Source organism: Leptosomus discolor, chromosome 10 (genome assembly GCF_034619465.1).
Source record: "Leptosomus discolor isolate bLepDis1 chromosome 10, bLepDis1.hap2, whole genome shotgun sequence".
Classification (NCBI taxonomy): domain Eukaryota; kingdom Metazoa; phylum Chordata; class Aves; order Leptosomiformes; family Leptosomidae; genus Leptosomus; species Leptosomus discolor.
Window position 1 is genome coordinate 19106872 of NC_141400.1, and position 16914 is coordinate 19123785.

The following is a 16914-nucleotide window of genomic DNA, read 5'->3' on the forward strand; positions in this document are numbered from 1 at the left end:
AAACATTTTAAAGACATATCCTTAACTAAGCTTAAAGGCAGTCCTGTTTTTCAATTTGCCTCTCTTTCTAGCAACAGCTAATTTTGAAAGCTTCCCTTTGGGCTCAAAAAGCTGGGCAGGTTTTCAAGAAATGAAGTATTTGGTATAAGTTTGGGTCGCTGCTGGCTCCACAAAGCACTGGCTCTTTGCCTGTACCCTCCTCTCCCCACTGTCCCTCCCGAGATGGGACACAGTCCTGGACCTGCTGACAGCGATGTACCCCGCATGCCTGCGATGTGCTGATCTCCTGTGCATCCCTGCTGGGTGCAGGCAGTGAAGCAGGGCTTCTGTTGCTGCTCTTTATGCAAATTTAATGTCTCCAGTGCAGTGGTTTTGGGAGCAGGGCTCCCAGCATGAAGGGTTAGGAGGAAAGATCTCACCGTTAGCTTGGAGGAGGTATGGGTGAGGCTGGGTCTTCTGAAGTTCAAGTTTCTCTTTTGTTTTAGAGCAGCTGAAGAAAATCGTTTCAGCTGTGTGTGAGCCAGGCTTTGTGGGGCCAGGTTTGAGCAGTGCTTTGCTCCATCTGATGAGGCAGCGCTTTTTGTGTTCAGAGAGGTGTTTGATTCATGTTATGGTCAGAAATGGTTGGGTCTTTTCCTGCAGCGGTTGTCTTTGGGGGGGGGGGGGGGGGGGGGGGCGGGGAGAACAACAACAAAAATACCTACACAAAAAGCCTCCCCGTGTACACATACGGTTTTCTTTTAAAATACTTCTGCGAGATTGTTCCAGCAGCTTCAAAGAAAGTTGAATGGGAAAATGGCTGAGTCAGGGCTGGGGTATCCAGTGGGGTTTGTGGCTGGAGTTTGTACTGTCCTGGACGTCTCTCTTGTGCCGGCACAGCTGGGGATTGGAAAATGCTCACTGCTTTCTCCTCGCTGTCCCACTGACCTTTTCTGGGGTCCCTCTGAAGCCTTTTCAGAAGAAAAGGTTTTCCTCAGTACAGGGAGGTGGTATGCCAAAATTACTTTTCCCCCTTTACCTAGAAGGAAATCCCTCACCACATCAGCTGCTGCAGCCCACGCCCAGGTCACACTTACACAATCTGCAGAGCATCCTGTGGGTGAGCTGCCGGTCACCTGTGATGCTCTTGGAGACCACAGGGGGGTTGTAGACAGCAGCTAGGAAATCTTTCTGTTACACTGTACTAGCCAATGACTTCAGACTGGTATTCCCCACGGCTTCACCTTTTCCCTATGTTATTTTTCTTTGCAAAGCTGAACCACCAATGGAGGAGTTGGAGGTGGCAGCTGCCTGCTGCTGGTCCATTGCTGCAGGCTCCTTCCTTGGCTTTTTTGTGTCTCAGACCATTTGCATGCTGCAGTTTTCTGATAGACTGAAATTAAATGGTTCGTTAAGAAAGACAAGAGGGGACACACGCAGGCGAGCAAACAACTTAGTTGCATGGAATCGGTAAGAAGGTCTCTTCACCAGTTATTTCCCTTTCCGAAGAATGGCTCAAAACTGATTTATAAAAACTTCCTATGTCCCAACACAGATGCAATACATCCTCGTTCAGTAGTTGCGTGACTGTAATTCTCCCCATAATGGACCTGTTTGACTCTTGCCTCACACTTCTGTTATCTGGTAACGCTACTACGCTTGTAATCTATGAGGCTCTAAGGCATCTAGTTGGGAAAACATAAATGAAATGTCTTAGGAAAAAAAAAATGTGAAAAGACACTGTGCAACCTCAACAGTTTCCAGCAGGAAGGTTATGCTGATTTAGGCGTGATGCAGGAATGCCACTAATCCTGCTGCCTGGCTGCCTCTTCAATCAAGTAAAGTAGCCATGAGTCAAACATGCATTACACTTCACCCAGAAGTAAAAAAAAAAAAAAAAACTGCCCAAATACAAAACACCTGCACTAACACAAACTCCATTACAACTAAATAGCTTTAATACTTTTTTTTCCCTTTTCTCTCCATTTATTTCCAGCAAATGGCAACTTTTACAGAAAAACATCAGTGCTCAGAAATAGACTCACGAAATGAACCCCGTCCCTAATTTTCACACAGCTGTCTGCATTCATTTACGTGTAGTAGTAAATGACGGAAGCGTTGCAAGTTGTACATATACGCAACTATAGATAGATTCCCTCTGGAAACTTTTGTCCTTGAAAATTAATCTAGTTGGGAGAAAGGGGCAGGGGAAGGGACAGCAAAAGACCCCACAGATTTATTGTCTTAACAGACCAAATGGAGTTGTCCTTGGAGGTGGAATTGCAGGCTCATGGTTGTTTCCTTTTGAGGGTAAGAGCTTTCCTTTCATAAAGTGTCTGGTTTGGGAATTTTATTTCTGGCTGCTGGAGGAGATGTGATGGATGTAGGGGCTCGTTGAGGCAGCTCTGCTGGGGTTCATGTTTTGATTATTTGTCCCTTACTGTTCGCACAGCTAAATGCTTGTGATGGAGCAGAATGAAGCCTGTTCCTCCAAGTCACAAAGGAGTTTTCAAGTGTGCTGGTAACCGGGTGGAATATGGGAGTAACTGGAAGACCAGGTATTTAATTACTGTCTATTCAGGTTGTACCCAGCGCTGGCCTCCATCCTTTTCTAGCAGTGAGGGAAACAGGTGGAAGTCTGGTGTTTCTACCTCTATTACATTTTTGGGCTGTGCTTTAACATAGCTTTACAAATGCTTTTCAAGAATGTGGCTTTATTTGTAAGGTTCAGACTTGTGATGTGCACCTCTTAAAATGGAAGTGCTGACACAGGCATCGCTGTGATGATGCTGAGGTCTCTGTAATCACGTTGAAACCTCATGCAATGGCACTTGTACAATTTGGTGCAAGTCAGATGATTGATTTTTTTTTTTTACTAAAAGCAGAATTCCAGAATAATGTAATAAGGAAGCTGAATGGATATTAATTATAAAAGCTTGTTATCTGTTCCTTTTCCAACCAAAAATAAATAATCAGAATAATGTTCTTTTTTCAGACAAACATGATGATGAGCTGGCTTTTTGTTTCTGTTCTCTTTCCTCAATGAGCCTTAGAAACTGATGCACTGAATGAGAAAATAAATAGGAAACTGAAAACATCTTTCTATCCCATCTGAAATAACATTTTGTTTGTGCATATGCCAGGGGAAAATAGGCATACAATAAACAGATGAAATTATTTTCTGGTAAATGGTCTTATTGCAAAGTAGTGAGTCAAAAAAATAGAAGGAGATATTTCTGTGAGGCTATAGAATAGCCCTCAGGTGGAAACTTGACATCTTTTGTTCTTGAACCATTGCTAATGTTGCAAGACATCCTGTGCTTTTACATAGGTGTGATAAAGAACGGCCATGCATGTCCCCCTACTGCTGCAGGATGGACCTTGATTTATGGATTTCACCCTCCTCCAAGTAGGAATGGTCAAAGTGAGGGTAAAATGGTTAAAGTTTTGGAATCAGATGTTGGAAAATAAGTGGAAGTGAGAGACTGCTGCCTTGTGCCATGGAGGTACTGGGGTAGCACTGTGTGGAGGACTCTGGGTTTCTGATGAGTTGGGGCTCTTGGAGGGTGGAGGAGCCAGGGGAGGTGTGAGCAACTTGGGAGGGGGGGAGCCTCGCATGGTGTGTCCGGGGAGAAAGGGGGGCAAGCAAAAGGCTATGTGCATGGACAGATGTAAAGGTTAATAAGCAGACAGCTGGGAAGATCTGGACGGTTCAGCTTGCCTCCAGCAACTCCACTGGTAATGTAATTGGAGAAATCACCAGGAAACAGGCAACTCATCTGTAGTTATTTCATCATTGGATTCTAACATTCTCGTGGTCTCTGCCACGAAAACTTCATTGAAGGAATAGCAGAAAGATGCATGACACAGGGTTATTGATTTCTCGTGCCTTTTATAGTAGCCTGTAGTGTGCTAGGGCTTGCTGTGCTGGTCAGAGGATGAAAGACCACTGAAAACAAGGAAGAGCAGTAAGGCTGGTCCTGAGAATAAGAGTGAAGGAATGAGGCAGGCAGAAGATTGATGAGCGAGATGAAAGGCAACAAGACTGATTTTGAGCAGTGACCTATAGGAATTTCATTGCCTTTTTTCAGAAGAGTGTATTCTTCTGATACGGAGTTTTACCAAAGAAACCAAAGTATTAGCGTGATCCATTCCTCCAGATCTGATACTGAAAAGTTTCTGCATTCTTTGGGCTGTGCACTACAGAGATAATTAAATGCACGATCAAGTAAAATACACGCGCGTGTGCGCACACATGCATGTGCACACGCTGCTACCCAGCTTCACTGGGTTGCTCACAACACTGTAAATACAGATGCCCAAGGAGATGTTAAACTAAGTCCTTCTGGTAAATGCAGACAATATACTGGTCATCTGCTAATGTTGTGACGGTTCTTGGCTGGTGGGTCGTGGGTTCCTGCTCGCCAGCCTGCAAACGCGGGGCGAGGTGTGGTGCCAACAGGGGCTGCCCAGCCCAGCAGTCCAACAGATTTAGGTCTATGTCTATACTTGCTGCACAGGAGTGATGCAGTAAAATTGCCCTCAATATGCAGTACCTATCATAGGTAACTTTATCTAAATATTTAATAAAGAGGAATTTTATGAACTGCCTCTTTAGTAGCTCTTCCAAGAAGAGAACAATCAAGCAAATTGTGCGTGGTTGGGTTTCATGGCAAGGATCTAAATATATATGGTCTCATATATTGTCTGGTATTTCTTTCTCAGTAATCTGTGTATATGCTTTACATAGTCGGGATCTTTTGATTTGTACATGTCTGTTGTCTCTTTCATGTTAGGACCCTCATAAGCCATGATACCATCCAAAAATAATATTTAATGAAGCTTTTGATCTCATAATGGTTAAATGGATTTGAAATGGGGCAAAAATTAGGCTAACTACACTAGTATAGCATAGTGCTTGAAATTTCAATTGCCTTTTCGTGATATCACCTCTAATGGATTTCATAGTCCTGATAGATATAGCAAGAAACATTAATCCTCATTTTCAGATGTTAAAATTTATGTAGAAAATTTTCCTGTGATTTTTTGAGTGCTTCCTTGGTGGTGTTTGCAGAATAACTGCTCGTTATTCCTGGACTTTGGTTGAGCAATCCCTGCTTGTTTGTATTTGAGTTTAAACTGCAGACACAGATCAAGCAGTTCCCTCGGCGTTGGTGTCATCAGTGTAACCATTTGTTGCAATTGTCCTTTCCAGAGGAGATTTTCCTTTCCTTTTTGTGTTTGTTTTGCCTTTTAAACTCTGCAGGAGTCATCCTGAAATAATATGGCCATCTGGGAAGGTTTGCTAGTTTTTGTTCTGAGGAGGCTTTCCACATCATCCCATCTTTTGTTTTGTGTAGAGCATCTAAATTAACAGAAGCGACCGATTTTCTGTCCTCCTTGTTCAGGGCTGATGTGTGCGCACATCTTTGAGCAGGACACATACACGCAGGCAGTTACCTCCTAGACCTTGAAAGAAAATAGTTTGCATCTATAGCAAAACGTAAGCTTGAAGCACATCTCAGTTTCTGTGTTATTCTCCAGGGTAAATCACTGTTTTTGCTTGATAAAAATAAATAAATAAATTATAGCACCGAAAGCTAGTGACAGAGGTAATGAATGCACGACTGCCATGCCCCTATTCCAGGTGATTTACCATAGCTTTTCTGCCTCTCCACTTTCATAACAGGCATGCAATAAAAAATGAGAAACTCATAGAGCAGATTATTATGAAATTCCTGCTTTATGTTTCCTTTCTTATTTTATTGCGGTAGTAACGATGTGCGTAGCGCACGCATTTGCTAACGGAACAGAAGCCTGGTTCGGTCTGAACTTCTGTTCATTCCAACCATGAGTTATTCAAGGTGTGTATTAAAGGTGTGCTGGGGAAGGAAGGTTTAAGGTGCTGTGCTGCAGCATCTGACTTCGTATTGTCAGCACAAGTGAAGTTGTGGCAAGTGAAGTGTGTGGGAAGTGTCTAGTCATGTGCAAACGTGCATAATCTGTGTGTGTGGATGGATGTGTGTAAATACATACTGGAACACATACACCTCTGTGTGTGTGCATTGTGTGTATATATATCTGCGTGTACTGGCAACATAATTTTTTCATCAGCAAATAGCGCTTATAGCTGTGACATTTTAGACCATAGAAGATTATTTAATGTGGAAAAATATTGGAAAATCGACATCAAGATGCTGGAGAAATAGCTCGTGACCTGTTACCTCACTGCTTTACCTAATGGAAGTAGCAAAGTCAGTTTAGAGACTGGATCTTTTTGTCACGGTATAGAGGATTTTATGTCATTATTATTTTGTTACAACATTTGCAAGGTGCAGCATTGCCTTTGAAGGGCTTGGCATGGAAGATTCCAGTTGCAGTTAGACCATTCTCCAGTGCTCCGTAGTTAAAGTTTCCAGTTTCGGCTTCAGTCCTGATGTAATGTCTAAACTTATTCCTTCAGCAATAGAATTGGATGTCCAGCTGCCTGCAGGAGCTCACTATTACTTGAAGGCAAACTGGCTTTTTACATGTAAATGTAGTAATTTACATTTCTGCAGTGTATAAGCAACTTTTGAGTAGCGATAGGATAGAGCTGCTTGGTTTGGGGTTTTGCTGTATGTCTGACGGGTTCGTCTGGTTGGGCTTAATTGAAGTCAGCGCTTCTCGTGAATCCAACCTTCCCTTGAACTCTTTGGGAGTTTTGCTGAAGTAAGGAATAGGGTTGTATTCGGGAGTAAAAAAAATCTGTGAGCCTTTGTATGATCTGTAACATACTCAGTGGTGTGTAAAAGGTAGATGGGGTCATGGGGTCTCTGCCTTTATGAATTAATGAGCAGTCAGAGGACTCATATTCTCCAGTGTGGCAATAACATCTTTGTTTTCTTATTGAAGTCTTGATTTGGGATGAAAGCAGCCTGTTAACCAGCCTTATGAAATTCCTGAGTGCGGTTATTTTACTGCCAGCACCAACCTTTTGTCTGTTTCCCACTGGAATTTCAAATTTCTCAGGGGCAGTCAGAAATCCGCTTGAGAACGTCAAGTGTTTTCATGGGTGTATGTGAATGGGCTTCTTCTCTCCATCCTTCTGGATTGAACACAATACAAGTCAGACTCTAGCCACGTTGGGTAAACTTAATTAGTGTTGAAAAGTGGCTTGTTCTGCAAGATGATCAATTTTTAACCAAAGTAAATTACTTTCTTTGTGACTAATAAATTAAATAAATTATGCCTTTTTCCAGGCAGTACAGTGGGGCTTGTAAATACTGTGAGCAGTTAGTTGGTAGTTTCACTTGATTACCTTTCCCATTTCTGTTTTTAGTAATCCTTGTAAGATTGGGGAATTCAGTCACTTTTAATAATGTGACAAAGAAATAGCGATGGCAGGCGTGTTTCATGCCACTGAGCCTCACGCCGGTGTCCTTCCTGGCTCAGGCGCCTGCTCGTGGGATCAGCTGGAACAGGCGCCTTGATGCAGTCAAGGAAAGTTCCTTTCTGTGGTGCATGATGCTGCTCTGGATTAATTAATTACCTGGATAAAGACAGCAGTGCTTTTACACTCAGATACCTTCTTTCCTCTCTGTTTCCACTGACTCTGTTCTGTTTTGCATCCTGATACTGTCCTTCCTCTGTCTGTACAGCTGAGTGTGCTTGTGGGGAGCTGTAGTTCTTCAAAGGATTATGCAAATAGTAATTGAATTAGAGCTGCTATCAACATTATCAGATTCTGGCAAAGACATCCTGTGTTAACACTCTGCCTACAGACGCACAGATTTCAGAGGACTTGGACTGGTAGAAGCACATCAGGATTCCCAAATATGTGAATCTTCCCTTCCCATCTGTTTGCAGGGCAGCCTTCCTGCCCCCTTACCCAGCTTAGGTGTGTTTAAACAGGAGTTCTCCATCTGGGCACGCAGAATAAACCAAACTGTGAACAAAATGAGTGAGGCATAAACACAGACAAGCTTTCTGTGGTTTCTCCATAGTAACGAAGGGGGATGTAGAAAAGCCGAAATATTTTGTCTGTGTTTTTTTTTTTTTTTTTTTAATAAGCTGGTGCTTAACCAAATCTTTGTGTCATTGAAAAACTTAAAATTCCCATTGCAATAGGAATAACGTCTGTCTTCAGTAATGCTAAATTTATGTTGAAAATCAAAATACCAAAAAATACTTGAGACTCCGAGAGGGTTTTTGCTGCTGGTGGCAGGGTGCAACTGTGTCCTGTCCAGATGTGACCTGCTGCATTAAGTCAGAGCAGCCCACTGTGAACGAGGAGGCAGAAATAACCTTCAGCGAGATGCGTGGTGCAGTCCTCAGCTCGTGCTAGCTCTGAGAGATCAGCTTTTAGCAGTCAAGACAGGACAGGGCTGTACTGTGGTTGTGTCTGAATTACATTTATATAGACAATAATAGCTCCTGAATCTTGATTTTCTAAAAATATCTTCAGCATCAACAGCAGTCTCCAAAACGTATCTTTTGAGGCACATTGCGATGGATAAGCCAAGTGCCTGTACAGATGTGGGTCCTTCCACCAAGAGGGAGGTGGAAGAGTGTGAGGATGCTTGACCAGGGCTTCCTCAAGCCTTGATCCTTTGTGCGGCTCTGATCTACAGCAGACAGTGTAAAAGCAGATGGCCTTGGCAGTGAGGTCGTCTGGAGGTCACAGAAGGTGCATTCCTGAGGACATTTTGCAGCAATTCTGGAACAATTAGTAAAGTAAATAAAGAGTATTCAGATACTCCTTCCAGGTACTGTACTTTTTGCACTGCTCACAGATGCTTTGACCTTCTAGTTTATTACAAGTCAGGAAAAGTCAATATTTCTCAGCTTGCCAAGTTGGAGGAATTTTAATGAGTTATCGAGTCAAATAGTTAATCCTCCAATAACAGATTTTTTTTCCCTTTCAGATTTACAGTGATAAAAACAAAGGCTTAATGGGGACAAAGAAAAATGGGGGTTTGTAGCAACTTTTGCTTGTCTTTGTGCACGTGCTTTAACCCCTTGATCACTAGTAGGGGAAATGTAGCTTCAACACTGGGGCATTTCATATTGGCATAAAATGCTGGCCAGGCAGGGGCTACGTTGATGTTAGCAAGAAATTGAGGATAATAAAAAAGGGTTGATAGATTGAAGCAGCTAGTGCTGATCCTCACATCTCCATTGCATGTGATGGAGGAGTGTCATTGGATGAGGTCCGGTCGGCTCTCCTAGGCTGAGCTGTTCTGCTACTTGGAAAGTCTTTGAAGGGAAGAGCCCTGGCTGCATTTTGGAGGTGGTTGTGGTACTACAGTTGCTGCAGGATTTGTCCCGTTGGATGGTGGAGCACATCTGGAGCAGTGCTTCCACTTGGGCGTCCTCTGAAAGCTAGCATGCGTGAAACCTCGCCGAGAGCCAAACCTGCATGTGGTAAATGTAGACGGTAGGGATTGGCTTCGGAATGGTCTTGCTGGTCCAGACTGAGTCACTGATGTGGGTGCAGCTGGAGGCTGCTGCTGTTGGAAGGCTGGGCAAGACTGGCAGCGGGTTGTGCGCGACGAAATGTTTATTCCTGCTTTAATTATGCCTTTTGTGGCATCCCTTTTGTAATTCTCAACTTTTTGTACTCCAATTAGCATAGAATAATTTCCTGAAACTCTCTTTATTGAGGATAATGCTAATTATTGTTCTGAGTAGTGGCTTGTTTGGAAGTACCCTGTCCTGTATGAATTATAATAATGTTCTGTTGTAAGACTTTAAGTGAGGAAAATTCAGAAGGAGAAAGTGTTATAGCACAAGGGCAACTTCCTTAGCCTTTTACTAGTATCAATCTGCAAATAGCACCATAATGTTCAGAACATTATATCCAGTGAATTCTTCAAAGTAGTAGAAAGTTATTTTTCATTGTAGGTCATTATTCAGAGTGTAGGGGTAGATACTGAGCGTCACTTTTACAGGGAGAAGCATCTTCCTGTAATATTCCCTTGACTTCAGTGATAGTCTTTCTTAGGGGTTATTTTTTCAAAAGCTCTCGGCAATTGTCTGTCTGAGCTTCCGTTGAAACCTGTGTGAATTTTAGCCTTGGAGATGTTCTGCTTCTGGCTCGCAGGGTGGAAATTAGACTCTGAATGCGGACACCGGTGCACAAGCTGAGGTGCAGGCACTTAGGGCACTCTGCTGCCCAAAGTTGAAGCTCCTTGTGAGTTCTGTGGCTGGAGGAATGTAGGTTTTCAGAATTGCTTTCTGAATGTAACTCATGGCCAAAGTTTGGGCACTGACATGCTCTCACTGGATTTTATTCTATGGTCTAGTTTTGCAAAAGGCTAAAAGAACAAGAGGATGCATGTCTGTCACTTTTCAGGGAAGCATTTTCAGCACGTGCTTTGTGTTGTGATGAGCGAGAGCTGGAGGTCTGCCAGCACAGATGTGAAGACGCTCTTCAACCTGATGCTATTCAAAGGCAGGGGTGAGCTTTTCACCTCAGAAGCCTTGTAGCTCCTGCTCCTGGAATGGTTGTGCTGCTGCAACAAATGAGTGTGATCTGTTAGGCAAACGCTGCTCTCACTGACCTTTTCTGCTCTTCCCAGTGCTTTATGGGCAGGACGGCCTCCATGCATCGTGTGAGAAGAAGTACTGCGGCCGGGGGAGTAAGTGTGTCGTGAACAAAGACACCAACCAGCCCGAGTGCAGATGTGTAGAAAATTGCAAGTCCAGCTACATGCCCGTGTGTGGATCTGATGGCAAATTTTATGAAAACCATTGTCAACTGCATCAAGCCTCCTGTCTGCAGAGGAAGAAAATCTACATTATCCACAGCAAGGACTGTTTCTTCAAAGGTAGGGCGTCATTAAAAATAAATACTTCTGTAGAACTTCCATCCCTCATCTTACTGTAATCCTGCTAAATGGCTGAATGCTATGTTTTATTTCTTAGAGATAAATTTTTCAAGGATGATTTATTCTAGGGCACTGTAGAACACAACACAATGTTTTATGCAGCTATTAAGCCCCTGAGTGTCATCACCATCCAAAATGTAATCAAACCGGGAACTGGTAAATAATTAACATCACTGTATACATTGTGTGCACTGTAGTTGTGCTGCTCGGTACTTTGAACTGCCAGTGCAATAACTTTTTATACTCCAATTCATTTGTTAAGGCTTTGAACAAGACAAAGACGCTAAGAAAAAGTATACAGTATTACCAAAATTTTGTTGCAAAAATGAGAAACAAAAACCCACTTAGGCAAATGACATGGGCAAAGGAAAGAAGCTGTTTAGCTGAAAGAGGAGGAGCGGGAAGTGTACTGCCAGAAGAGTTTTAAATAATTTTAAAGGCAGTTCTGGTTACCGGTAGGATGCATACATCTTCAGCTGTTTTACTGGTTCAATAGCAAATTTCATTATCATCATTGCACCAAAGCACCAAAGGGATGGAGTCCTGTGTCTTTTCCATTAGTATCTTGTATGCCATGTACCATCCTGTCACAAATCAAGTGAGGCTGCAGTAGCAGGAGCGTGTGATAAAATGTCAGGGAGTGAAGGAGTCGTAAATTATTTTACTTCTAATGAGAGATCTTATGAAGGCCTCACTAGAGTCTGTCTTGAAAACTCATTGCCAAATATGACTCCATATACCTACAGAAAGATTTGAGTGGGTTGTTGCAAATATATCCAGTGACATTTATGTGATCAAATATGAAAATAATTCCTTTATCTTCAGCTCACTGGGCACTTGAGCCCCTGAGGAGCTTGGCTGTATACAGAGCTATCCATCAGAGGTTCTCGTTTACTAACATTATGCCAGAAAAGCCTATTTAAGAAACAGGAGCCCATTCCAAAAGTCTTATTAATATATCCTCGTGATACCCTTTGGAGATAGAAAAGCATTCCCGTTCTTGTGTCTTGGAGAAGGCCTGGAGATTGGGACTGGCCCAAAATTTCCAGGGCTATCCAGGCACTGCTTTGCACAGCGAGGCATTTATTTTGGAGGTCTGGCTCTGGATGGGACAGAGGAGTTGGTCAGAGGATCACCTTGGTGAACGCTGGTTGAGCTGGGTTAGTTTGTCACAGGCACACTCTAAATTTACTAAAGCAGGTAATTAGGTCTGGCATCAAGAGACATTGTATGAAGTTAATCATAGAAGGCGGTCACCTAAAGGCAGATGGGGAGGGACAGCCCATGAGCAGGTCAAGGTGAAGAGGGATTTTTGCTTCTTTGTTTAAAAAGAAGCATCTGAAAAGGATACTTTGCCTTGCTCCTACCGCTGGTCTTTCTGCCTGTGGGTATAGAGCTGGATCAGGGCACGGATCTGGCTGGAAACTACCTCCATCCCCACATAAGATGCAGATGGGACTGCAGCATGAGAAACCTGCCAAAGAAGGGGGAAATCTTAATTCCAGAGGTGCTCAGCAGCCCCCCTCCCCAGCCCCACTTGATGCAGGGTGTTTTCTTCCCCTGAGTCCCCAAAAAGTGTCTTCAGGTTTTTCGTTCTCGTACATAGCCCACCTTTTTGCAACAGTGCTTCTGGCCTGGGTTTTTATTCATTCCTTATCGCGTATACTGTTAAAGAAAATGGGTTCTCATTGCAGTAATCAGTGCCTCTGCAATGGCTGTATTACACCTAATGATACCATGTCACGCTTGAATACTTTCCTGAACACACCATGAAATGATGTCAGAAAGTAGTAGTTTTGTGTCCCAGTTTAAAGTAACCCTTAAACTCGTGCCATGGAACACTGCTTAAATCTGCTTTTCAGCAGAGTAACGGCTTTATGGAAGGGAAGAAAGAAACAAACTCCCTTCTCTTCCCACGTGAATAAATAAAAAAGCACTTCACACCGCTGTCTGCAGAGATAAAATGTAGAAAAAAACGTTTACCTTAAGTGGGGAGTAATCCCAGAGAGTGGGGGACTCCATAGGAATATTTGGCTTCAGCCCTTGTTTCTACCATGCGGTTCCTGAGTCACTTTCTCTGTATCTTTTCATTTCTTTGTACTTTAGTCTCTTATTTGTAAATCAAGAATGACAGTGTTTTATTTTACATAGAAGTTTGTAGTAAGCAATTAAGCTACAGGTTTATAAGCAACACTATAAATGTAACATAAAGGGTAAGTCTTTGAAGAAAAATCTTGAAGGTGCAAAATGTATTGTTTCAGCTGGATGTTAGGTGCATGCCTGTCAGTAGGTGCGTACTTTCTATTTGTTTTCTCTCAAGTAGATAGTTTAATTATTTGAGTATGGTTAGCTGATGAGTAGGCTGCTTTGTGGCTTTTTGTCCCAGTTGACTTGTTCAATTAAGACTTAAGTCCCTGCATAGAGCTGAGGGACACCGCAGATTGCATCTGTGTGCTCTGCCAGTTTACCCAGTTATCAGTGACAAACTGGATGGCCTTAAGGTATGACAGAGATCAAATACTCCCATTCCACTTTGACTGAGCTAGGTCTATCCACAGTAAACCGATAACAGAGGAAACAGCAGAGATACTGTTTTCTTTTGTGTATTTTGGGAAAGGATTTTTTTCATCTTTTAACATATTCATCACATGTGAAGTGCTTTGTAAATACTGGTGCATAGCAAATACTCGTGTGTGACTAGCAGCACTGCTTGGTTTCTGCTACCTCACTAGCATTTCATTCTGTACTAGCATTACTAGTACGAAGAGCAGAAGAGACTTTTCCTCTGGGCAAACGAGCGATTTGTCCTTTGCCCAGCCTGGAATGAAATGGCTCCATGAAACCTTGAAAGTCCAAGAAGTTAAAAAAAAACAACCACCAAACCTTGTGTGCCTTCAGACATCCAGATTGCCCCATGGCATTGTCTGAAATTAATACATGTCTCTTTGAGAGCAATCTGGAAAATCAAACAGACCTGCTGGGTGAGGAGACGTCGTCTCTCTGGTATCACCAAACGTGGGTCAATCGCATCAGTGTTGTGTTTCTGAAAGATTTTTGCGGAGGGTGTCAGTCCTTGATGTGCAGACTTTGGGCTGAGCTGGCCTCCATGCCCAAGGCTTGGGCTGGCTGGGCTGGCAAATGGACATGATGTCTAAGGTGGGGGTGTATGGAGACGTGAGTGAAGCAATGGGAAGTCCCAGCAGGAGACATCACCCCAGGCTTCATCCTGCCCCCTCTGGTGCAGCACAGTTCCCCAGCGCTGCCATGGACAAAAATGCCATCACTTTTTCTCACTTGACAAAGCAGGTGATAAATGAGTGGAAAACTTCATTAGAAGTTTGTACCCCAAAGAGAGTATCAAAAGCAGAAGTCCTACATCTCGGGAGAAATATCACTTGTACTCATAGCTGTTCAAATTCTCTTGATCTGGTTGTTTTCACTGGTATGAAACACAGTTTGGTTTTCCATAGGAAAACATTCTGTTTAAGACTTCTGCACCATGTGTCAGTTTTATTTGCTTTTATATATTTTCACTGTTTTGTGAGTTTCCATAGTCATTTGACTTGAGCGTTGGTGATTTTGACTGAGTAACAAAATACATGAGGATAAAATGCCTTTGTTCGTTGCCAAAGAAGAGAAGAAAGAAGCTTGTCTTCCCCAAAAGCACTCCCAATACCCATGAAAACCAGAAAGATCTCTGTGCTCATAATGACAATTGTCCCGCAGATGTCCAAAATGAGCAGTTGGCCTGGAAACATTCTTATTTGAATAAATGCCTTGGATAATGCAGCTATATCATTTTAGTGCAGTGATTTGGATGAGGCTTTACCTTCTCGTAGCAGTAGTCCCCTTTTTTCCACTTCTATTAATTTTTCTTTTGACTTTTTACACCCACTTGGTCTCTTCACTCATTTTTCTCTCATTATTTTTGGCCAGTGAGAGCTGTGCATACGCCACTCAATACAGTTTTTCTTCCCGTGCTTCCTTCCTTTCTCCAGAAACATCAGAGCAATGCACTTCTCTAGCAGTGTACATACATTAGAGAAATTCTTTCTGTTTAGAGCTATGCTTTTCCATTTTCAGGATTTAGGAGTAATTTTTTCCTTTCCTTTCTTTCCCTCCCTGCTCTTTTCTGTGAGATCAGCATTCGTAAAGCTCCCCTGCATCAGCCAAGCTGCTGCTAGAGAAGGCAGCCACGTCGCTTGCCCAAGCTCATTCCTTGTTTCCTTTGGTTCTGACATCCTCCCTTTATCCAGGTGTATTGGATTTTTTTTTTTTTTTTTTTTTTTAATAAAAAGCCCAGATTTTCTTGCTGGGCTGTGTAGCAGCTTTGTACTACAGCTGGTCAGATTTACTTTGTGCTCTGGCATGAATTCAATCCAACTTAGTTGACCAAATTCTTGAACTTTCCATTATGTAAATGCACTGTACCAGTGCTGATTACTTTATTCATTTTTATTTTGTCCATTCAGTCCAACTTCTACTAAAGCTCTAATTTTATGAGATATGTCAGAATTTTATGTGCAGAGATGGAGCGCTATAAAAGCACGTTTGTGTCTGGTATTCCAGTCCCATTCTTCTCCTTCCAAAATGTCAGTAGTAATTTTTTCAATAATTTGGTCCCATTGCTTAAAATATGTATTTATTTTTTTCTTTTAAGCAAATACATGACAGCAGTTTTCCTCCTCACACAAGGTCAATTCTTGCCCTGTAAGAAATCATTTTTGTACAGATTTTATACAGGATTTAGAAGGAAATCCCTGTGGAAAACCACCTGCCTTTCTCCTCTAGCTGACATATGCGGTCACACTGCTGGGTTTGAGCCTTTCCCTGACGCTCAGAACATTTCATGCCATGAACTTAAATATGGTCTGGGTCAAATCACGTGTGCTGATGTGCTGGGTCATGCGTGCGTGTACACGTACGTGTGCAAGTGTGTGTGCACATTGACAGAACGAGAATGACTTGTTCTCTCGTGGCATTTATGCACATGTAGCAGAGAGAGCGGAGTCTGGCTCTGCATGGGGGCAGAATGAGAAAGAAGGGGAAAAGCCAAAATGAGCGATTCAGCCTGGGTGTGAGGAGATGATTTGCCCCTGAGGATGGCTGGGTGGTGGGGCAGGCTGCCCAGGTGCCACCTCCATCTCTGGTGGCTTTCAAGACTTGGCTGGGAGCAGCCTGAGCAACCCGGTCTAACCCTGCATTAATGTTCAAATGCTGAGGCCTCTTCCAACCCATACCATCCCATAATCTTACGATTTCATGGCCTTAAATGGCATCTTTCAATTTCTACTTCTCGTCTGACTTTCCTCCGGTTCTCAAAAAGTTTCTTTCTAATTATGGAAAATGATCATCTTCTGCATGTTGACAGAAAATTTTCTATGCTTGATTGTAAATAAATTACAAACTTGGAAAGAAAAGACTGAGCAGGCTAATAACTCATGCAATGTATCGCCGCAGTAATCTGGAGTAGATATGAATTCAGCCTCAGGTGGTAGTGGTTTATTTCCTCTGTACTTTATTTGTTGTCCATGTGTTAGTGCAGTGCTTTGTTACTTCCAGAAGTAATTTGTTCTAGAGAATAGCGTTTCAAAACATCTTTGAGAAGGTGTTGAATGTTTTGCTCATTTAGTGCTTGCAAAACAGGCAAACCTGCTCCGTCGGCTGGTTTGCAGACTGCAAAGAAATCTGCTCCATTTAACACGCTCTATCTTTCCAGCTGGAAAAAAATCTGAGTGTGAACTAATGGCAAATTTCCCAGCTGGCAATTAATATTTGCTGATTTGACTTTGCAGCGCTGCTGACGGGCTGCTTCGGGGGCAGTGAGATGGATTCAGAGCTGTTGGGAGGCATGCAATTAATCCTCTGGGGAGGAGGCTGGGGTCTTCGATGTGTTGGTCTGGCCTGTAATGATCACTTCAGTGTCCAGTGTGAATATATTAGGAATTTCAAGTGTTACAAAGAGAGAAAAGTGCTGTATACAGTGGAGGTATGTGTTTGCTCTCGGCAGAGCTGATACAGTTCTTGCTATGTTGAATACTTCAGGACTCTGGGTACCAAAGGG

At 42.8% G+C, this 16914-nt stretch overlaps 1 protein-coding gene across 4 annotated transcripts in view; it reads left to right on the forward strand.

Moving 5' to 3' along the window:
• The window catches only part of FSTL4 (follistatin like 4), a 227406-nt gene that overhangs the window by 56848 nt on the left and 153644 nt on the right, over positions 1-16914 (forward strand). For 2 of the 4 annotated variants that reach the window (XM_086470995.1, XM_086470997.1), the window contains exon 3: positions 10542-10790. In XM_086470995.1, coding sequence (XP_086327121.1) covers positions 10542-10790 — 249 coding nt within the window. Of the gene's footprint in view, positions 1-2616; positions 2621-10541; positions 10791-16914 lie in introns of all 4 variants that reach the window. The other 2 variants (XM_086470993.1, XM_086470996.1) reach the window with 2 other exon arrangements.